This window comes from Perissodus microlepis, chromosome 15, assembly GCF_051167445.1.
Source record: "Perissodus microlepis isolate ML-2025 ecotype Zambia chromosome 15, ASM5116744v1, whole genome shotgun sequence".
Classification (NCBI taxonomy): domain Eukaryota; kingdom Metazoa; phylum Chordata; class Actinopteri; order Cichliformes; family Cichlidae; genus Perissodus; species Perissodus microlepis.
The window spans coordinates 10,041,247-10,058,011 of record NC_140475.1 but is presented as its reverse complement, the minus strand read 5'-3'; the positions used below and the strand labels follow the sequence as shown (position 1 = coordinate 10,058,011).

General features: G+C 44.3%; 1 protein-coding gene across 3 annotated transcripts in view; it reads right to left on the bottom strand.

Moving 5' to 3' along the window:
* Nucleotides 1-1,145: 1,145 nt before the first annotated feature.
* Nucleotides 1,146-16,765, bottom strand: part of LOC146371723 (prospero homeobox protein 1-like) — a 31,411-nt gene continuing 15,791 nt past the window's right edge. For all 3 annotated transcript variants that reach the window (XM_084953140.1, XM_084953142.1, XM_084953141.1), the window contains exon 5: nt 1,146-6,144. In XM_084953140.1, the coding sequence (XP_084809266.1) occupies nt 5,959-6,144 (186 nt within the window). In that variant the 3' untranslated portion in view covers nt 1,146-5,958. The remainder of the gene's footprint in view (nt 6,145-16,765) is intronic.

The following is a 16,765-nucleotide window of genomic DNA, read 5'->3' as shown; positions in this document are numbered from 1 at the left end:
GTCTCTTCTTCATTTCTTTTGGATTGTTAGCCGATCAGTAGAAACGCAACTGCTTCACAGCATTTCTCACTACTAAAAAAAGCGTGACAGAGACAATAACCACAGATTAATAATGAAAACGACGACTCCTCAGCTTCAGTTGTGAATTCACTTTCAAGAGGTTTGTCTCTTTGCTCGGTCCTCAGACTGTTTTCTAAACATTTATAATCCCCCTTTTCCCACTTTACAAAGTCTTTCATAAATCCTTTAATTATTTCCTGCAACCCTTTTTTCTAATGAGGAGAATACTTCACTGTGTGTATGCGCCCGTGCTCGATTGTTGCATTTAGCCTGATGAGGCAGCACCTGCAGTTGTCTCCGGAGCCTGTAGAGAAACTATGATGGGAGGATGGTTCTCTGCAGCCAAACTCCTAATTAATGATCACTCTGCGAGCAGGACAGCTCTGATTCACTCAAACAGGACAGAATAAATTGCACTGTCGCCAGTGATCCTTTGATAACCAAAAAACCTGGGAAGCAAGGTAGGAAATTTCCAGCGAATACCATTCACCATTAAATTACAGTAAAGTACTGACAGATTTCCCAGCATGAAACGTTGTACCTTCGATAATCCATAACATTTTTTTACTCTAAAAAAGATTTGACTGTTATCATACCGTTATTCTTCTTCTATTCTTCTATTATTTTTGTCTTTCTTGACAAGATATCCCCTTTGTTGCAGTTTTCCTATCCCTTTTATCATGCGGTTAAAGGAAGTTGTTACATTCAAATTTTAAAAGCTACCCTGAAGCTGATTAGTCATTACAGAACTCTCAACTATGGCCATTACTAGCTGAACCCTATTGCTTTTTGGCCACAGAAACCCAATAAACTGCCTTACACACCCATCAGCTTATACAGAAGCTAACTGAAATTACCACAGCACTTCTAAATTGATCATTTGATTATTTCAATTTCCATGATTCTTTTTTTTTAATGCTTGCTAGCGGAACAAAATAATTTCTGCTAGTATGTTTTTCACTGAAAGCACCAGCTTTTACAGCATTCATGTATATTTATAAGTATAGATATCTTTATAAAGTCAGATTTTTTCCCCCCCATGCTTTAAACACAAACACAGAAAACAAACCACAAACAGCTGCCACTTTTCACTCTCTTTTTCATTTTTATTTCAATTTTTTATTCATTTTGCACAAGCTTGCATATATACTGCACATACATTCAGTTCATAGAGGGTGAAGGCACGAAAGGCAATTTGACTACTGGTTGTTTTTGGGCTGGGCCAAAGCAATACAAGGGAAAAAATCTCAAGAGAAAATACAAAACTGCTTCAAACTAGTTTCGGCTTTCAAGTCCACCCTCTGCCCTGTCAAATCCATTTTTTTTTTGTTTGTTTTAACCATCCAGTTTCACGTAGCTGCCAAAATCCCCACTCATCTTTTCTGTCAATTTAACTTTTTTTTCTTTTTTGAAATTGTAAATTCATTAAAGTGTAAAATCTTTTAAGTTGGTTCTACTTATTCAAATGCAGTACAGCCTTCCCTGTTTGAAAAAACAAAATGAAACAACATCAAATAAATTAGGATAAATTAAACCAATAAATTACACAAAATCTGCAAGACAAATAGACACCGATAACAGGAAAAAAAAAAAAAAAGCAGCCATGTCATGAGTTTTGTTTTTACAACCTGTGTAACTATTCAGACTGTATCCGAAAAACATGGCTGTTCCAGTTGGAATTACTGCACTAAAATTGAATAATAATGTCATACAAAAAGCATCAACAAAACATTATTTACATAACATATTGCTAAAGTTATACAAAGGCAGTATTTATCACTGTAAGTCCACGTCATTGATATTTACAATAAAAGAGGAGCAATGTGATAATAATAAAAAAGGAATTACTACTGAAAGCATCGAGAAACAAAAACCTCTTTCAAACAGGTCAGAAAACAGATCAGAGGAAATTATCGCAACACACACACACATGCGCACACACCAAACACATGTTGCCAACGCTTAATGAGAGTCATTTACATGTCAGGATGGTACTCCCAGGGGTGGGGGAGGGGCCACAGTGTTGAGAATTGTGTCACACACTGGTTCACAGGTTCTCATAATCGGTCTTTTCTCTCACGCAGACACACGCAGTCATATACAGTGCACACACACACATGCGCACGTACTGCAAAGCATACAGAAATTCCACAAAATTCCAAACTTTCATCAACTTTTAAACCCAGTGAAAAGGGGGTACAAATCGCTGTTTTTTTCCCCCTTCAATCTGCAGTCTGTTTTTTTTTTCCTTTAATCTGTCACTGTACAGTGTTCCCCATCCATGGATGGCACTAGTCTTCTGATGACAATGAGTTCCTGTGTGTCTCTTGGGTCAAATCTAGAGCTACGTTGGCGGAAATCTGCCCTTGTTTTTTTGGATGACACAAAGAGCACAGGCTGCCAACGGGCCGCGCTGTGACATCACCGTTACCCCACCGCTCGTCTGATGCATCGTTCTGTTAGGAAAATTAAAGAAATGAATGCTGGTGCAACTTCAAGGGCACTGCCGATGGGAAACCGTTTCCCGTTAAAGGCATGGCAGAGGAAGGGGGGGGAACAAACAAACAAAAAAAAAATACCCCACTCCTCTGTGGATATTTCAGAAGAGTGCTTATGAGTCCAGTTGGAGAGTGGGTGAAGTCTCCTTTTTTTCCTTTTTTAACCACTCACCCCTCTCTAGCACTCTGAGTGATAATAGGAAAAAAAAAAAACTGTACAGCTATTCTTTGTTTCATCCTGACAGTATTTACAGCAGCGACAACAATATTTCATACTCTGAAAAGGTATTCCAAGTTTATTTTTCTTTTCTTTTTTTGATCTCCAGAAGACAGCCATTCAGCACAATACAAAAAAGGTAAAGAAACCAAAAGGAAAAACTGGTCACAAAACCTGCAAAAAACCTACTACTATTGCTCCTAATCTACCAACAACTCATTCAGAATACAGATTGCAACAAAACTGTCACTAAAAATACCCTCAAGATTTCTTTTATGAAACAGTTTCTAACAGTGCCTTTCAAAGAACTTCCACTATATATTTTTTCCCATAGATTTATACTTTACATTATAAAAAAAAGGCTATATATGCATTTCAATAATGTTATCCTAAAAATTAAACGACCCCAGAAAACAAAACCTGACAAAAATATTCTCAACACGGCGTTAAGGTCTTGCTAATCCTTATTTAATTTATTTATTCTTTTTTTTTTCCTTTTGTTTTTTTTTGCACACAAGTTCTTCATTATCCTGAATTAATCTTTTTAGACGCAGGAACTCTTTAAGTTTAGGGTGGAGTTGCAGGAAGGGAGAGGGCGTGGAACGATTATAATCTGCGCATCAGATAAAAGTGTCCTTTCCTTTCTTTATCCTTTGTCTGTGGCGCTTTAGAGCCCTTGGCTGGTGCTTTGAGACTGAGACATGCAGGGCCTAGCCCATCCTTCAGTGAGAAATGTGCGCCGCTCGCTCTCTCAGGGCTCCGGATCTTAAGAAGAACACTGTCCAGGGAAGAGAAGGGGGACATAATGAAGGGAGTAGCTCTCTGTCTTTCTCTGCCTTCTTTTGTCAGGCCCTTTGTCTCGCTTAGACAAGTCAGCAGGTTAAGCAACCTGCCCCTTTTGATCTTTTGTGCCGCACACACAGACACACTATAAGATCACCAGCTAGCTCGCACGCACCAAGCAAAATATCAAAGTCCACTCATTGCTTCAAACTTACCTCTTCAAAAAGGGCATCTAATATCTAATACTTACTGCTTCGTAAAATCTTAACAGCCTGAGAGGGATGGGTGAAAGTAAAAAACAAATCAAAAACAGTACATATAGAAGTTCAGCTCAAGTGAAAAAATTTGGGATTAGAACCTCAGGTAAAAGTGAAAGGAATGCCGTTTAACAAACTGGGCACAGTGGCTTGAACAGAGACACACTTTGGGTCTTAAAAGCTGCCGGTGTGGGACGGCAGGACAGAGCAAAGGGCTTCAGGTGCATGTTGCTCCTTGCTCTGCGCCTTTGTCCCTGGTCTTTGTAGTGCTGAGAGCTTCTCCGTCTACCCCCTGGGGGAAGAGTGCTCACCTCTAACCTCATGTTGTTGCACTGAGAGAGAAGCTAAATCACTCAGCAGCAGGTGAACATAGAGGGAAGGAGCATTGTGTGTGTGTGTGTGTGTGTGTGTGTGTGTTGTCGTCAGGGTAAGTTCTACTTGAGGCAGAATTAATAAACGGCTGTTTATCAGCCTCAATAGATTCCTTTTATCTTCACGTCTGTTCAGTTAACAAACCGGTACTTCAGGTTTTGATATATTCAAGTATCGACTGCTATTAAAGTAACTTCATAATGCCATTTACACCATATATAAGCTAACCACATTAAGAGCCAGCAGTGTAAATATGTTAACTTCTTTCACGTGAGCTGTTTAGTGCTATAAAAATTAAAAACAAAACAAAACAAAAAAATCAAACTCGCACTTATTATGTATGTTCACTAATTCGGAACACAGACTTAGAAAAATATTTTGTTATTAGATGAAGAAGTGCTCTTTAAGGGGGAGCGGATTAGTTTTCAAAGGTGGAACGACTACAAAAAAATGTAGTTTTTTTTTATGGAACAGCTATAGTAAATCAAGAAAACACACTTTTCCCAAATACTTCTTATTTACTTCATGTTTCTTTAGACTATGTTGGTTATTTTTAGCATCATTACTGGACCGATCCTGTGCAGGATGAGCTTGTCACTACAGGTGAATAGAGAAGCCCACTGTAATAAATTCCCTGGAATAAAATCCAAATCCAGCAAAGTTGCCCCAGCAACCAAACAGCGAAACAAACAAAACAAAACCAAAGTCCACGCCAGTGATGAACAAACTGAGGGAAGTGAGTAAGGAGAAGGAAAATGGGGAATGAGGGAGGTGGAGGAGGAGGAGGAGGGGGGAAATACTTCAGAATCTAAAAATCTTTTGGAATAATATTAATAGCAATAATTTATTTCTTTCAGCAACGGCATCAAGGGACAAACAAATCTTGAAGTGCCAATCTTCAGCAAGCAGTAGTGACAAATAATAATCATAAACAACAACAATAAGAATAGTAATCAAAATAATAATGTACACCCAATAAACACAATGCCCCTATTTGCAGGGAAAACACACTTCAAAAAAAAAAAAGAAAAATGGTAGAGCTCAGTAGCTATTTGAAACTGGTCCAAGTCTCACAGACCAGTACCAAAAGTCCAGTTTTAGTCCAGTCAACAACCTCACTAGGCCTTGCTTTTTGTGTGCATGTGTGCATGTGCCTGTCCTGTTAGGGACATCTTCAATAGCACAGTCTATTAGGCACCCACTTTGTATTAGGGAAGGAGGGGGTTAGGGTGGGGCAGTTCACATGGATACCCCCTGAATTGGAGGGGCCTCTGTGGGTGCCACGAGTCAAGTCTTCAGGGAACCCAGCCAATGTTCTTAGCAGTATAAATGGGAACTCGGGAACTCTTTCCACACATGGAGGGCGCCGTTAGTGTTGATCACAGAACAGGCCAAACAGAGTGTTCACACGGTCCAAGAAAATAAAAATAAAAACACCCAATAAGATCAGAGCCTCTTCAATTCAGAGTCATAGAAAAACAAAACATATAATAACCAGCATAATATAAGAACAAGAACACAATAGCTAGGTCATTTAGGAACTGCCACAAGGGGCTTTAGATTGGGAATGCTACTCCATAACTTTCATACATTCAAAAAAATAAAATAAAAATAAAAACAAACAAACAAGAAAAAAAACAGGAAATCAAAAGTAAAGTTGAAGAAAAGGGAAAAAAACAAATCATAATATAATTTTGAAATTCTATGAAATCAGAAAAACAAAGAAAGCGCAAAGCGGTAAGCAAGGAGGAAGAGGAGGAGGGGGTGAAATTTACTCATGTAGAAGCTCTTGGAGACAGTTTGGGGACTTAAAGATCTCTGGGACCTCGCTGTCCAGTTTGCAGATGACCTTGTAGATGGCCTTCTTCCAGGACGGGTCCACGTCTTTGCCGGCCACGATGGCATTGAAGAACTCTCGCAGTGTGATTTCTGCCACCTCCAGGAAACGATCAGGGACCTTCGCGAACACAGAAAGGAAGGAATGAGCAATTGTGTAAACAAATGTGAGGAGTACAGAGCCAGTGAAGGAAATCCTATTTTAAGGTATTTTAAGTCTCACCGCAAAGTTTGCGTCCTTTATGTCACCGGACACAAAAGCACCGTTGTAGTGGTTTGATTTTAAGGCACTTCGTTATAATGCAAACCCTAAAAGTGTTTCGACCACTGAATACTGAGGAAAATGCGAACGAAACTTGACCGACTGCCAAAACCCAAACCAACTTTCCCAAACAGCGACAGTCTTCGCCCCCCAGTTGTAGAATATGTTCATATTTTCAAAGTGGATGTAAAACCATAAATCTCCTGTCTCTTGAGTCGCTACTTCCTTAAACGCCGGTTGAGGTGTTGGCCTGAGAAAAGTCACTTCTTGTGAATTCTCAGGTTTCTCACACCTCCCACTTCCCCCCACCTTCCACCAGCAGCGTGGCGGGCGTGACATGTTTATGAGTCCCACTGTAAATCTGCGACCAAACAAGAGAGCGGAGCTGAAGAGCGACAGAGAGGTGCTGGCGAAAGAGGAAGTACTAAATGCTTTGGGAACGGGGAGACACGCTGCCTCTTTAGTGTCCCTGACAGCAGCGCTCACCGACACCATGGAGATGATTAGTCTGGCAAAGATCTGTGACACCTTCCCCCAAGCCAACACTCTGTCACACACAGACACACACGCTTATGCTGGTGTGAGCACACGCACTAGCGGACACACCTCCTTGTGCCAAGGAGATGACACATCCTGTACTGTGACAGAGCTCTACATAATGCTCGCTGCACGCACGCACACACACATACACACTCACGCATCGGGTACCCTGGTGTATTTGGCTGAGTCTCTTTCCTCGACTCAGAGCTCCAGGGCGACGCAGCCTTCAGGGGTCACCTGCTTGGATAATGCTGACTGTCTGCCTGCCCGCCTCCCTCGATGCTCACACACACACAAACACATATTGTCTCACACACATACAGCAGCAGCCTGCCCAAATGCCTGACAGTGCGCACTCCACTCCTCTCCTCCAGTGTCCTGCAGATACTCATCAGGAGTGTCAGGACACAGCAAGGTTAGTGGCCACTGGAACACACACACCGATGGACAAGGACCCACACACACCAACAGGCCTCTTCAACCACACACATATGCACTTAAACACACATGGGACAGCTACCAACCCCCCTCGGGGTGATGAATGGAGGCTAAGATGCCTGTGTGTCTGGTTGGTGTGTGTGTGTCTGTCCACTACTCAAGTGTAAAGGTGAGTTGTGAATAAGGAGCTTGTGCACTGTGTGTCTGTGTGTGTTTGACGGAGAGAGAGAGAGAGAGAGGGAAAGGAAAAAAACGAAAGATAACCCAATTCCCCAAATATTGAATTCCCGTCTGGTGGGATAAAAGTGGATATAATTCATTGTTTGGGCTGCTTGTCGTTCATGGAATACTGGCACAATGACCCCGCTTTGAGGCCAGCTACAGTAAGTGTGTGTGTGTGTATGCCCGCGTGCACTTTTCCCGAAAGACCTCGCTAACGGGACGGTGCCGCGTAGCGCCCTGGTGTTAGATGCAGGGAGTGCCGCATTACTAAGAATATTCCTGCATGGAATTTCTCCTGACGTTTTGACTATAAAAGGACAGCAAAATGCTGACTGCAAGGAGAAAGCAATGTCAAGGAGAAAAGGGTATTGGTATTTCAGATCCTCTTGACTGAGAGAGTGAGAATGGGAGGGAGGGAGAGATGGCGAGAGAAGGAGGGGCCGAGAAGAGTCTAAGGAGAGAGAGCGGCGCAACAGAACAAGGGAGTTATTCCTGTCCCACAAGCCTTTGTTTTGCGAGTACATGTGAGTTGTGTGTGTGTGTGTGTGTGTGTGTGTGTGTGACTGAGCTTCCTCCTGACCAGCAGTGAGCCTAAACTGTTTGCACCCCCCTTCCACCTTGTCCCATTCTAACCCCCCCAAACCGCCTCACTGCCTCCCTCCCTCTTCATCTTTCTATGTCTCTCTAGGGTCAGCTGTTGGGCCTTTGTTCCAGAGGCATTGTGGGGGATTATCCAGTGTGGCCGTTCATTCGCTCGGCTGTCCGGTAAATGGGGCCAATCGCGTGGCTCACAATCCTTCATACATATTTCATAGGGGTTTTTAACAACTTCTCAGCAGAGCCCAAAATTAAAGGACAGATGTACAAACAGAGAGGGAGGAGAGAGGGATGGATGGAAAGAGGCAGCGAAGTGGTGGCGAGGGAAGGATGTGGAGTTGCGTGTGTGTGTGTGTGAGAGGAGTGACGCCTGGAAAAGGCAAACAAGGTGACTGAGAGTGAATCTATTGCTAAGCAGGCTAAATCTGAAAACGAACCTTTTCTCTTTGACTTTTGGTCCATTTTTCAAAAGTGGAGTAAAAAAGTAAGCTTAAATGTGATGCCTTTAATTTGGACTAGCAAAACACTTTCTTGTCTTGCTCATGTTGAATTTTGGCTGGCAAACGCGTGCGGCAGGCAGCGGCAAAGCATTCAAAAAACAACCAATAAAGAGCTCTCATGAAAATGAATGCTCTCGCCCTGTGTAACACAATATGAAAAGCGGAAGACGGAGTGGGAAAAGGGGTGGAAAGAATCGGCAAAGATGATAAAGCTGCAATACCCTGACATTTACATTGTGCTTGGTGTTAGGGGGCCTTCTAATCAAGGAGAAAGGCAGGGTGGAAGAAAAAGGAAAGTAGGGTTGATAGCACTAAGGCGGTAAATCAGTCTTTTTCAATGGCTGCCCCCTCTCCCCCACGACACTCTCTCCCCATTCTGTCCATCTCTCTCTCACTCGTGACAGGTTGCTTTGAGACAGAAGGATAAGCTCTTTTTCAGAGAGAGGGAATCGGATTTCCTGCTTTTTGATGAGATAATAAAATATGACGGAGGACAATAGGAGCCTGTGGACGGCTTGCTGGGAGCTATTCACTCCAGCAGCAGCCCTCATCTTAAGACTGCTTAGACAAACGTTTAAAAAGGTAGCCAGAGGCCCAAGCCCTCAAAATAAAGGCTACTGTTACACACTCTGCGTGCAAGTCTGTAAGTGTGTGTGTGTGTGTGTGTGTGTGCGCGCGTGCACGGGCCTGTGTCTTTCGCATGTGTTTCGGTAAAGCCTGAGAAATCTCTTCTCTCTCGGTGACTCAGGGTTGGCTGTTTGTTTGACCAACGTGTTTCTCCCCTTTGCTTTTGGGAACTGTCAGGAGATGTATTGCACCTTCTATTTGCACAGTGTTAGCCAAACAAGACAAGACCCTGGAAGATAAGGCTGTATGCGTGTGTTTGTGTGTGTGTAAGTGTGAGTGAGTGTTCTAGCAAGCTTTTGCCTTGAAGGATGAAATGCAGGGACACAACATAAGCCCTCGCTGCAAGCCAGGTTAATTCCTAACCCCAACTCAGCCTGGGAATACCAACACTTCCCATGCTTTTTTGGTCACTGTGTTTGTGTTTGTGAGACGTGGAATTTATAGATTTTGTAGGGGGGTTACCTGACTCTGATATGCAATAAGTATTTTTGTGATACCCGTGTCTTAAGTAATCTAAAGGTTGCACACAGTAAAAGGTCTGAAAACAAGAGCTGAAACTGACATTTGAGTGAGTCAAGCCAGAGGTTTGCAAACCTCGAACATGCACTGGCCCATAAGCCTCCCGTGCCTCACATATCTGCTCCAATCAATAATCTACAAAGGTCTTGATAAGCCCTTGGTCCACACTGTCATTTTGGACAAACACAACCCATGTCCCCTCTCTTCCTACCCCTCACCACGCTTGCCCCCCAGCCCCCCAAGCCTCCCATCTGATAAGACTGTGCCACGGCTGAAGAATCTGACCAATCGGGAAAAGAAAGGGTAAAGTCACAGAAGATCCGTAGTTAAATTTTTTCTTCATTTTCGCAACATTGTCCAAAATACAATTTCATTCTTGACATCTCTCATTGGAGAGGTTTGCACCAGCGTTTAGGAGACTGCTGGGACGGGAAATGGGCCTCAAAGCTGAGCAAACATCAGCCACCCTCACTCCACTGATAGCCTTGAGAACAGGGAGCCTTGAGGGTCTGTCGTGCATACATGTGTGTGTATATCTTGCTGTCTGGTGTGCTTATGTGGACACGAGCATAAGCGTCACATGGACTTTTCTCAAGGTGCACCTCTGCTGGCGAGTCAAGGGCATGCCAGGGTCAAAGACACTGATGAAGTCGCTCTCCTATCCCATCCACAATGGGAATTTTTCTTTCCTCTCCTCCTGCTGTCCCTTCAGTTTCTAGAAATTGTCAATTGTTTGAAGGCTACAATCGACAAAACGTGGTGTGTACAAAGAATAGCTGCTAACAGCAGGGGAGCTCTGAAATCACAGTTTGTCCCGTGTCTGGAGCCTTAAAAATTCATCGACTCAGCTTGCATGGGTGAGAGAAGCCAATCTGGGAGGGGGGGGGGGGTCACTGAGCGCTGTAACAGGGCCTCCTGAGGTCAGGAAGTCAGCTCAGCTTTGAGAGACTGAGAGCGCAGGAGGCAGAAGGGAAAGAAAGGAGCAAGGGAGTCTGGAAGATAGGAGCAGGACATCTGGAGAGGAGGAGAAGAGGGGGAGGGAGGGAGAGGAAGAATAGAAGGCTAGGAGGAAGGAGGGTGTTGGGTGGGTGGGTGGGCAAACAATAAAGGATGGAGCGCAAGGAGGTGCGGCAAAGGAGGGAGGATAGAAGATGGATGGACGGATAGGAGTAGATGGAATGGAAGGGCAAGTGAAGGAGCAAGATGGCAGGAGACGAAAGAAAAATAATAAACTGCAGATTGGATTGAAGGAGGGAGCGTCTGGCATCAGTGGGGGAAGCATGAGTGTGTGTGTGCGTGTATGTGTGTGTGTGTGTGTGTGTAAGATATTGGGGGGTTGCTTTGACACATCTGCAGCTCTGATGCACGCCCTGGTCATTTTGGCATGCGTCCCTTTGCCACGCTTCATTAGCCTCTCTCTCTCTCTCTCTCTCTCTCTCTCTCTCTCTCTCTCTCTCTCTCTCTCTCTCTCTCTCTCTCTCTCTCTCTCTCACTCACACACACACACACACACACACACACACACACACACACACCAAGGGAGACCAAAATGGTCCAGAAATAATGACATAATCAGCAGCTGTGCCACAGAGCAGGCTGCCCCTCACAAGGTGACCAGGGACAGAAGGAGGAGCGAAAGAAGGAGGGAGCAGAGGGGAGAAGAAGAGAGGAAGAGGAGGATGAGGTGGGTGTGCGCTGTTGGAAAAAGCAAGCTAGCACAACAAGATGGTGTGTGTGTCTGTGTCTGTGTGCGCGAGCAGGTGAAAAAGGAGCAAAGGGATCATGTAGTTCTTTAAGTGATTCCTTGCTACCCCTGTTGCCCCAGGCTCTACACGCAGCTCCGGTCATTTAATCGGAACACAGAATAAATCTGTAAATCACATATATGCACACACACATACATGCAAACACACACATACACACACACACACACACACACACAGCCTTCACAGTAAAGAAAGGACCTGTTAGGGTGTGTCAAACGGGGGTCCTTAATAGCCCCAAGCTATTCAGCGAGAAGCAGATGATCACACGCTCTATTCTTTTCTTTCTCTAAGTCTTCTCCGTAAGAAAAAAATTCAAAAGTCATGAGACAAGTTTGAAGTGGCGCTCACGGTTCAGTGAAGGTCTGGGCTGATATCTGAAGGTTTGTTAGAATAAGATCCATTTTGTAGATACGCTTACTCCTGCCAGCAGATACCACCTGGGAACAGTAATCTTGATGCAAGTCTCACTTTGAACAATTAGCACCAGAACAACAAATGTCTTCACTTCTTTTTCGGTGGTATCTTGCCAGCTTGTAAGAAAGCAGAATGGAAGTGAAGAATTGACGAACAGATTATCCAAAAGGTAAGTAAAGCTGTTGCTTTTTGGGGAGATGCTGATTTTTGAGCTTCAAACAAACAAACAAAATTCCTTCCACCTCAATTCCAGTGACACGGCAGAGTGTAATATCCCTAATTCTATGATGGCAAACTTTGGAAAACGGACCATTCGAGCCTGTTATCATCACCAAGTTATTACATCTCACAGTCTTATTTATCTCAGCCCGAATCTACGAAGGTCTACCTGTGACTCAGTTCATGTTTATTAAAACAACAAATATGATTGCACAACGCAAGACATTTCCCGCCCTCAGGTCAGCATCGTTGCCTTAACTCGAAGGCTTTTCATCATCTCTGTGAAAAGCAAAAGGCAAACATATTCATGAATATGTTTACACAAGACGAGTGGATTATTTTACGTATTGCCGCTGCGCGTGACGCATTGCTCTGCAGATTTAAATGTTCAGGAGGAGAGGTGAGATTTTAATAGGCAGGAAAGTAAACCAAAGTAGATGCTGTGTAGACGAGATGAGGGAGAGAAGAGGGCGATGGGAGGTGTGTGTGCATGTGTGCTGTTGACATAAACCCACTGGCAAATTGTACTGGTTGTATTTTTGGCAGGTCTGAACCTAAATCTATACCGCCAGCTTCTCATCTCTCGTGCTCCATCTTCTACCTCCTTTTGTCTTCAATCGCTTTTCAAAGAGAACCCTAGAGCCGTTTGAGTACAAGCGCTACACCTGTGTGAAAGCATGTGTTTTTAGGTACTTATGTATGTTTATACTTGTTTGCGTCACAGTGCATCCAATGCAGTCGCTCTGACCTTTTCACCTCAAATTCCCTGAGGTCAAATGCGGTCAATGCCACCCCATCCCACCCCCGAGCCCCACAGACACACACAAACACACCGTAGCGTATGTGGTGAAGGAATAGGGGAAAAAAAGGGGGTCAGGAATGAAGGAGTGCAAGACGGGGAGGGGATAAGCAACAGTGGCGGCAGGAGGAGGAGAAAACAGACATTAGCCTCTCTGGGTGGAGAACAAATGGAGCCCCGAGAGGGACGTGAAGAGGAGGAACGAGGGAGAGCGGGGGGAAGGAGAGGTGAAGCACACAATGCTATGGGGCACGGCGGTTGGACAGACAGCATCTGCTCTCAGCTCTCTGTGGCTCTGGTAATGGATGGAGAGACACTGAGAGCACGGGAAGGAGGGAGACGCTGGGAGGAGAAGTTGGGGAAAGGAAGAAGAGGATGGACTAAAGAAAGTTTTGTCCCTTTGCTTTAAGAAACAAATAAAAACACAGCAGAGAATCTCCATGGCAGGATGTTATCAATTCAAATAGAGAGATGACAGAAGGACAAAAGGGGAAGAGAGAGAAAAGGAGTGAAACATCTTTGCAATAGAAAAAAGAGCAGCTGATAAGGGAAGACACATGATACCCAGGTGTGTGTATGCAGACGGGGGCTTCTCACCGCCTTTGCTGGTACCTCCCTCTCACATAGAGATCACAGGGACTTCCTCTTTAAGCGCCCAGGTGTGTGTATGTGTGTGTGCCCTCTGTGGGAGGAGTGGTCACTGACAGAGAAAACTTGGCCTAGGCTGCCTTATGGAAATCTGAGAGTTTCCCAGAGCCATCATAAAACTGCCTCTTTATGAGACCCTCAAACTCTTTCTCTCCCCCCGCTGTCTCTAACCCATTACCAGGTCACACACATTCCTGTCTTATGAAAGATGATGTGTGTTGTCATTGGAGGTTCAAAGACAGGCAGAGGGGCTGCAGAGTAAAAAGAAAAAGGACACTAAGTGAGAATTTTCACTTGAGTCCTCACATGAAAGCGCTGCTCGCTCAAAGTCAAGGCTTTGGGAGGCCGGGTGTGTTTCGGAAGACTTTGATGGCGATGGACAGAGCGAATGAGAAGCGGAGAAGAAAGAGAAGAAGAGAGGGGATCAGGAGGGGGGTTTGAGAAAAGAGGAAAGTAGAGCCGGGGTCTAGATAATTAACGGCAAGCTCTTTAATTACTGCTGGTGTTCATTGTGCCAGAAGGAATGTGACAATTATGCCATTAAAACTTCCTAATGGGTGGTGGGGGGGGGGGGGGGGGGGTAACGGAAGACATGCAAAAAAGAAGGATGAAAGAATGAAAGGAGGGAGGGAACAGAAGGAAGAGAGAACGACGAGAGGGAATGAGGGAGGAGGGATATGAAAGGAAAAGGGGAAACAATCGCGACAAAAGAGAAGCTGGGAGGGAGATGGGGAGCGTTTTAGGCCAGCACAGTGACAGAGCAGATTAGCATCAAACAAGAAAGGCCACAGACGTGTGTGTGTGTGTGTGTTAATGTGTGTTTCAGTGTGCGATCACTGAAACAGAGGACATATTCATTCCAAAGACGCCACCAAGGTGGATGGAACTTTGATGATGCAGAATCTGGCAAAGGGAAAACTCAGTGTGTGTGTGTGTGTGTGTGTGTGTGTGTGTTTGAGTGTGTGTGTGTGTGTGTGTGTGCGCTTGCTGAATCTGCGTAGGCTCCTGTTTCAAGTGGTGGTGCAGGCAGGTAGGGGAGGAAGAGGAGGAGGAGGTGGAGGAGAAAGGGGAGAGATCCACAGAAAAGGGCCTTGGGGGCATCCTGATACACATCCAGTACATTTCCATCTCCACATTACCTCTATGACTCACACACACACTCACACTTACACTCATACACACACACACACACACACACACATAAGACGGGAAAAAAAAACATAACAAATGTGTCCGCGCACATATGTAATACACACAAACACATCATTCCCACACAAACATCAAAAAGCAAAAAACACACAACCCACGCACCCGCACTCACACACACACACACACACTCACACACACATTAATAACACCCACACATGTGCACCGAAAGCCACACACTAACACTCTTGCACGCAGAGTCTTCGTGCTCACCAAGGCGGTTGGTTTGTCAGGGGGGTTAGAATTTGCATGGCTGGGCAAATTTTCCTTGTGCTAAACTCTAATCAGCTCCTGTATCTCTCAGACACCTGCCCAGCAAAAAAAAAAAAAAAAAAAACCTTAATATGCAAAACACCTTCCCACCCTCCTCCACCGCTGCAACTCCTCGGCCAACAGAAGACTTATTCACCTGGCCTCTCTCACTCTTTTCCTCTCTGTCTGTCTTCTTGCAAATTTTTACATTTATGTATGCAAATAGGCTGTTCCCCTTAAGCCTGTTTCAACAGTAACTTCCTGGTTCCAGGAGAAGAATGATAGTCTTGTCTAAAAGGTGCCTCATCTAATTTATGCTTCAGAAACAAGGGGTTTTGTCGGGGGAGGGGGTGGCATGTGAACGCTGTGTGGGCAAGTACGGGATATTCACTGGATGTTGCGTGCATAGTTTTTTAGGATTTGCAAACTCCAGTCATGGAGATTACGTGAGTCACGCAAACCTATCCAAGAATGTCATTTCGTGTGTTTTGTATGTATGGTGCCATTTGTAGTGTGAGCTTGTACGCTGTGTGTGTTTACAGGTTCACTTAGTTACATTTTTCAAATTTACTTACATTAAAAGCCAAAAAGCCAAACCTACTTGAAATTTAAACTCCATCTTCAGCCAACCATTACTAGTTTAAGCCATTAGTAGTATTAATGTGCAGTCCACATATGAGCAACTATATAATTAATATATATCATTCTGCATAGAGCATCTTTTAAAAGATCTCTGTCGGCCTGACTGTACACCCAGCAAGTTTCTGGAGTGGGGTGTTTTTTGGTAGCTCATTTCCCAAAAGGGACTTCCACTTCCTGTTAGGGGTGTCAGGTGATTCCTCACAGGGAGAGCATAATTTGATATGAAAACTGAAGCAGTCTTCTGGAAAATATCACATTTAAGGGAAAAAAAGAACCCTTAATGATTAGAACACAATAAAGACAAAATAAAATAAAATCCTTACCATTCTCCTGTCAGAGTAGGTAAAGAGCTGCTGTTATTTTAGTTTAGATCCGAGTCTTACTGACTCACGCAATAATTTCTGCGCTCCTCACGAGCAGTTGAATAGAAGGACTTTCTTTCTGTTTTGCTCTGATGGCCTTTTGCCATATTAAGACCTCATATATACAAGTGCCTGCCACACTCTTTCAAAGCCTCCCTTAAGAGGGTTGAAGATGGATGTGGGGAACTGCGTGTGTGTGTGTGTGTGTGTGTGTGTGTGTGTTTGGGTGCACATAGAAGAGCCCCAGTGGACAAATAATGACAGAGAGAGATAGACGGAAACACAGAGAAAGAGAGTGAGGCACTTTAAATGTGAGCGCTTGCAAAACTCCCACTGCTCGCAAGGGCACTTCGCTCCTGCACGTCATCTCTCTTTCTCCCCCCCATCTCTCCTTCTACCCTTCTTTCTCCCCTTTCCATTCGCCCCTCAATTCCCTTTTTCCATCCCTCCCTTCATCGCTTTCTCCTTTGTCTCTAAGCTCTCACCCTCTATCCCCTATCTATCCATCTCCCTCTTCCCCCTTACCCCCCTCTCACTCTCTTTCTCTCCCCTTCCCCTCACTAAAACAGTAGGACGCTTAACCTTGATAACAGTGAGATTTTTCCCCCCTCAAAGTGACACACACACACACACACACACACACACACACACACACACACACACACACACACACACACACACACACACACATATGCTGGAGAAGTGCTTTGCCAGCATGCCAGGCCGGTC